At 32.5% G+C, this 6,487-nt stretch overlaps 1 protein-coding gene across 3 annotated transcripts in view; it reads left to right on the top strand.

Annotated features, from left to right (window-relative positions):
- LOC106679193 (UDP-glucosyltransferase 2) overlaps positions 1-6,487 on the top strand; it is an 83,297-nt gene that overhangs the window by 32,590 nt on the left and 44,220 nt on the right. Inside the window, exon 1 of one of the 3 annotated variants that reach the window (XM_014418207.2) lies at positions 3,094-3,353. The exons of 1 other annotated variant lie outside the window; for it this stretch is intronic. In XM_014418207.2, coding sequence (XP_014273693.1) covers positions 3,112-3,353 — 242 coding nt within the window. In that variant the 5' untranslated portion in view covers positions 3,094-3,111. Of the gene's footprint in view, positions 1-3,093; positions 3,354-5,870; positions 6,146-6,487 lie in introns of those variants that run through there. One more of the 3 variants, XM_067051879.1, reaches the window with a different exon arrangement.

Raw genomic sequence — 6,487 nt, 5'->3', positions numbered from 1 at the left:
CGGCAACATATGGAATATTGAGGTCCTGATGGATGACTTGATTTGTGACAAAGTAAGGAGCATTAAGGATTTTACGAAGGATTTTGGACTGTAAGGATTATATTAAAACTAAAATAAATAATATGAACATAATAAAACTATATACATGGAGAGAGAAAAAAGCAGGTTGAAATAAAATAAGTAAAATTTAGATCTAATGTAACAATAAAAATAACTTTTTTTTAAAAGGATCGATTTTACACATGTTAATGATGTTTTCTTGTTAACGGCCTTAACGATTTTAATTAAACTCATTGAATCAGTGTGAAATTACGTGATCTTTAATATAAGATAATTCTGATCTTCATTGAATATTCCAAAGGGTTTTAAATTCAAAATTTAAAAAAAAACCTTCATCTAAAATACCTCCAATTTTGTTTATTTGAAAACAATAACCAGTTCCTATTGTTAGCAATAATATACAATGTATAAATACTAAATATTAGAGAATTTTATGAATAGCTAAAGTAGAAAAAAAAAAAACGAAACATCCTATTCGAATGGGGAAAGCCAAGATCGACCGATTTTTCCCTATTGCATTACAACTTCGTTGTAGTTAAACTGTTGTGTTTTTGGTAGGAACAAGATTTATATTTGTTATTAACACCTCGAGGAACTCTGAAACTAAGTTTCATAAGAACAGAAAAATAGAATTTTTCGCGGAGTGAACCATTGCGAGAAAAATGTCGCAGATGAAATTATGAAAAGCTTGTACATTAACAGAATACTGTCAACATTCGGTCAGGTTTTAATAGCTCTTTGATTATAACAGTCTTAAGTTGAAGCGATTTATACTTATCGTATTCAAGTGTGTTGTTTGCTAGGAATGTTATCTAAAAAAAATCTCCTTGTACCAATGTTCTAAAATAGTCAATATTTTCTGAAAAAAAAAAATAAAAAGTATTTCAAAATCAGTTTTTCAACAAATCCTTGAAATGATTGACAACGATATTTTCTTCAAGTAATTAGTAAACAAATTGTGAGGACTGATGTCATACTTTCTTTCCCGGTCTAATGATTTAATGACCTTCAGAAATTTGCGACTAAAACCAGTGAATATAATTCCTACAGAACAAAAGAATAAGTAGAACATTTCTTCATGTATGTACGGGGTACGGATTGGACCAAAAATTAAACAATTTTTTATAGTATTATCCTAGGGGAGTGAGGAAGCACCAGGGTAAGGAACGATGCTACTAACTCCAAGCACCAGAGTTCGAATCCGGCTGAGCAGAAAATTGATTTATGTTACACTGTAGCCGTGAGTCGACCACACTGGGTTCTGGAGCCCTCCTGAGGTCCATCCAGCCTCCTAAATTTGGTACTCTTACTTAATTGGGTAAAACTCGGGCATGTTTCTGACTAAACCACCTCCTTGCACTACCATTGGTCTTGTAACAGTACTCCCTTAGAAAGTACTGAACCCCGACCCTTCATGGGTTGTAGCAGTACAGATTTTAATTTTTAAATGTTACTATGGACGTACGGATGGAAACAAAAATTAAACATTGCTTTATGTTACTATGGACGTACGGATGGAAACAAAAATTAAACATTGCTTTATGTTACTATGGACGTACAGATGGAAACAAAAATTAAACATTGCTTTATGTTACTATGGACGTACGGATGGAAACAAAAATTAAACATTTCTTTATGTTACTATCGAGGTATGGATTAGACAAAATATTAAACATTTCTTTATGTTACTACAGAAGTATGGATTAGACAAAATATTAAACATTTCTTTATATAACTATTGAGGTATGGATTGAACAAAAAATTAAACTTTTTTTTTGTTATTATTATCGAGGTGTAGATTCGACCAAAATTAAACATTACTTTCTTAATTTTAATTTATCATACTTAAATATTATTTTCTTAATATTAATTATTGGTATTATACCATATAACTCCTATGTTCAATGATAAGTTATAACTCATATATCCTAGTAGAGACATAATCCACCAAAGAACTGCCTTTATTCCCAAAAAACCACCAAGAATATTAGATTAAAAAAAAATTATTTTTCGTTTTATTCTCAATTTTCAAGCATAAAAAGATTTTAAGCAGTTTTCTTGGTATAATCGAATTAAAGTCAATCTTACATTTGAATTTTCGAAAACACTAGTTGTTGTTGGGGCTTTTGGGCGTAATACCCTGAGGTCATCAACGCCCACTTTTCTCACTTTATAATTCTATTACAAGATTTGAAATTCTTTAATTGCTAAATAAGTTTGAATAATTTTTTATTTTAGAATTTTTTAATACATATGACAAACTTTTGGGTTTAGATCTTATTCAAAAGATTATTCCTTTTTAAGAAAATTAAAACCATTTCTATGTTTTTTTGGTCATCATTCAGGGCATCCGAAACACGCGGTCCCACTCCCAATCTACGTAAGTTCATTCTTCGAATATGTGACTGACTGTAAGTACACTGTTGCAGTATTGACATTTTGGCGGTGGTTGCTTATTGATTAGGTATGCATGAGTTAAATTCGTATGACCTATTCTCAATCTGGCTATAGATACCTCCTCCCTGCGATTGGAACGGTTTGATGTGGTCCATGGTTTAATGGTTTTTAATTTGCTTGGCGGGCTTTCATTCCACAGGGCAAGTGCTTGTTTGGCTGCAACGTCCGCCAGCTCATTTCTAGCTGATCCCCACGTGACGAAAACACAAGTACGATCAACCACCACTTATCTCAGTTTCAGGTAACCTCGTTAACAAAACTGTAGTATAGTAGATATGTTGCTAAGTTACTAAATTCTAAGTTATACAAATATTGGTATGACCGGAGAGTAACCCTAAATCATAAAATTTACTTCATGTCTTACAAGAAGTAGCAGTATAAAGTCTCCATGACAGGGATTATTAGAATTAAAAAAAAAAGTCCACAAAATTACTTTTCGTATCCCATTGCTTTAAGTGCGTATGATACTAAATGGTACTTGGGAGAAAAATTTCGCAAATATGCAGGAAATTTATTCGTATCTGCAATTATTCTTATCTATCGACGACAGATAACAAAAGACAGGTATTGTTCAGTAGTGACTCGATCGGCGAGATGTCGATGTGCGCCATTTTCTTCTTTCTATGTCTTTTGAACCTCTCTTCGTCAGCGAGGATACTGACCTTGACCCCTTACTATGGAGCTTCGCACTTCTACGTTTTCCAACCTCTTCTGGAAGGACTTGCAAATAGAGGACACTCCGTGGATGTAGTTAGTTATTTCCCGAGAAGCTCTCCATTGCCGAACTACAGGGATATACCCATCAACACTTCTGCGTCTACAGTAGGGTTCCAGACGTGAGTGTAAACACTTCGATACCTAATTTTAAAAATATACGAGAGGTTGCCAGCAAAAACGTTTATAAAAAACCTTGAACCTGTACCTGCTCACGAAAGGGTAAGGATTCAGTACATTGAAAGAAAGTTCTGTTTTTTTAACGGTTGTACAAGAAGCTGGTTTATTCAAGAAAACACTCTATTGCCATTTTTTTCTCGAATTATAGGTACCCACTTGGGTTTATTCCAGAAGGGCTCCTGAGCCCACAGGGCTGACTCACGGCTAAAGTAACATAATAAATATTTATCGACTACATCCGGATTCGAACACGGGCCCAACCCAGATAATAACACAGCAACTTGCTTAATGATCTACGTTTTTTCACCATCTGTTTCCGGAACAAGCTAAACTAAGTTTTAAAGTTGATACATTTATTTTACCCATCTCAAAAATTAACCATAAAACTAACAATTAATAAATTAATGTAGAAAATCTTTAAAAATATATAGGTATATTAACTTTCGGCATTTTGTTTAAGTTTAAAATTACTACTATAAAAGTCAGACGGAAGAATAAAGGATTAAAGTGGGAGTGGGGATCCAAGTTAAAACAATAACAAGCTTATTCCTGAGAGACTCTCATAATTACCCAAAGCAACTGGTTAATACTAGGGGTATTCTTGATCTTTAGTTTAACATGTTAAAGCGTGTTAAATGGAAAAAATTATGTTAAATGGAGAAATATTTCCTTCTTTTACCATGTTAAAACGATATAACATTTGACATGATTGAGAGTTAGTTACTGGGCTTGCTAAATGGATAATGACGTCACTCAACAGACCAGCTGAACTTGTCACCGTTTTATTTGTTGTGTTAGGTTACTTACTGGTAGTTTTTTTTTTCGTTTGTCTTGTATTTTGGACTTTACACTTCTTCTTTTCACTTATTTTAGCCATGATGTGATAAATTACTGTAATCCAAACTTAGAAGTAAAAAATAACATGAAGTTTTGGAAGGAAAAGGTTACTGAACAAGTTGCTCAAAAAATCCGCTCGAAGCTCTTTTGCATTTATCATTTAACATGACTTTAAATAGGATGGCTAACAATACTATACTTATAACATTTAACATGGTAAAAAAATTAACACAATATTATGAATATCCCTACTATTCCAAGTGCATTCATCAATTTACTTGCACTGCATATTTGCACAATTACAGTGCATATTTGCATAATTGCAGTGCATATTTACTTTTTCTGTTTTTGTCATGTTGAATTCGACTCTTTATTTGCTAATCAATGCACTCACTGCCTTACCACATTTGTTTGTAAATGTAAACTATAAATTAAATAAGGAAAAAACATATAAAAATTATTTAAAATAAATAAATATTGCTACAGAAATAAAGCGGAAAATCTTAAAGTTGTTGGTAAATTCTTAAAGGTACTTTACCACCTAAACTATTTTATTTTTTCAGAATCCAACTATAAAAATTTATGGATAGTAATTTATTTAGAACAGAAATAATATATCTTAAAAATGTTAGAAAAATATTAAATTTATCGAACTACTCTATAACATTATATTTGGTAAACTTACTTCAAACTATATAGTACCATATCTGTTCAATCGCTTAAGAACTGATAAATAAATTAACAAAAAAAAAATTTACTGAGTATTTTATGACTTAAATGATTGCCAATAACTGATTCACTTAATGACCAAATCTGCCTGTATTTTTTCTTAACTCCACATAATTATTCATTATATTATAATCAGAATTAGCTATATACTTGCAGCATTATTATTCACTTCGAAGTCCTTTCAAAAATTTTTATTGTTATAATTTTTAATTTAATATGTTTTTTCATTAATAATAAAACACAATTAATGAAATCAAGACAATTTTCCAAGTTTTACTTTATTTAACATGGTTGGATTACGTTTTATTGTTAAAATGCAGTCATTTGATTCATTTTCTTAGGCAGTTTTCATAATAATAATGATTAGACCCTGTGTATGAAGTATAAAATGGATTCAAATAAGAATTTCACTATTTGTTTTAATAAATTATGATTGATTCATTAAAAATTGCTATGTTATATGGTAACTATGATATGATAAATATTACTTGCACCGTTAAGGTAAATAATGGAAAGTAAAAAAAAAAGTCCAACCAATATTAGATTTGAATTTTCGAGAACACAAAGGCGATCTACCGACAGTTATCTCAGCTTCAGGTAATCTGGTTAACAAAACTTTTTACTTAACTCTAAGTTATACAAATCTTAGTTTAACCGGAAATTTTCCCTAAATCATGCAATTGACTTCATGTTTTACAAGCAATGACAGCCTAATATCTCCATAGACAAGGATTATCAGAATGAAAACATTCCACCAAAATCACATCCTGTGTCCCATTAATACAAGAGAGTGTGCTCGTAAAGGGTGCGTGGGACGGAAAATATTGCAAAAATGCAGACACTTTACTCGTATCGGCAATTATTCTTATCTATCGACGACAGATAACTGTAGACAGGTAGTGTTCGGTAATGACTCGATCGGCGAGATGTCGATGTTCTCCATCTTCTTCTTCCTTTGTTTTTTGAACCTCTCTTCTCCAGCGAGGATACTGACCTTGACCCCTTACTATGGAGCTTCGCACTTCTACGTTTTCCAACCTCTTCTGGAAGGACTCGCAAATAGAGGACACTCCGTGGAAGTGGTTAGTTATTTCCCGAGAAGCTCTCCCCTGCCAAACTATAGGGATATACCCATCAACACTTCTACAGCTACGGTAGAGTTTAAGACGTGAGTGTTACTATTACGATAACTAATTTTAGAAATTGCCTGTTAGATAAATAGAAGTTGCCAGTAAAAACACCTTTAATAAACCTTAAACCTGTACCGCTACTGCCCACGATGAGTCAAGGGTTCAGTACCTTGAAATGAAGTACTTTTTTTTTTTACAACGGTCATACAAGGGGGTGATTTGTTCAAGATCACGCTCAACCGCCAAATTTCCAAGAGGGCTCCTGAACCCACAGGGTTGGCTCACGGCTAAAGTAATAGAATAATTAATTACCAAAGCAGAATTCGAACCAGGAGATAGTTGTTGTTGATTTTTTGCTTAAAGGCGTAAAACCCTCTGGT

Source organism: Halyomorpha halys, unplaced genomic scaffold (assembly GCF_000696795.3).
Source record: "Halyomorpha halys isolate HHAL.00 unplaced genomic scaffold, Hhal_1.1 Scaffold183.1, whole genome shotgun sequence".
NCBI lineage: Eukaryota > Metazoa > Arthropoda > Insecta > Hemiptera > Pentatomidae > Halyomorpha > Halyomorpha halys.
Note: the sequence above shows the minus strand (reverse complement) of the source record. Positions and strands in the feature narration are given on the sequence as shown.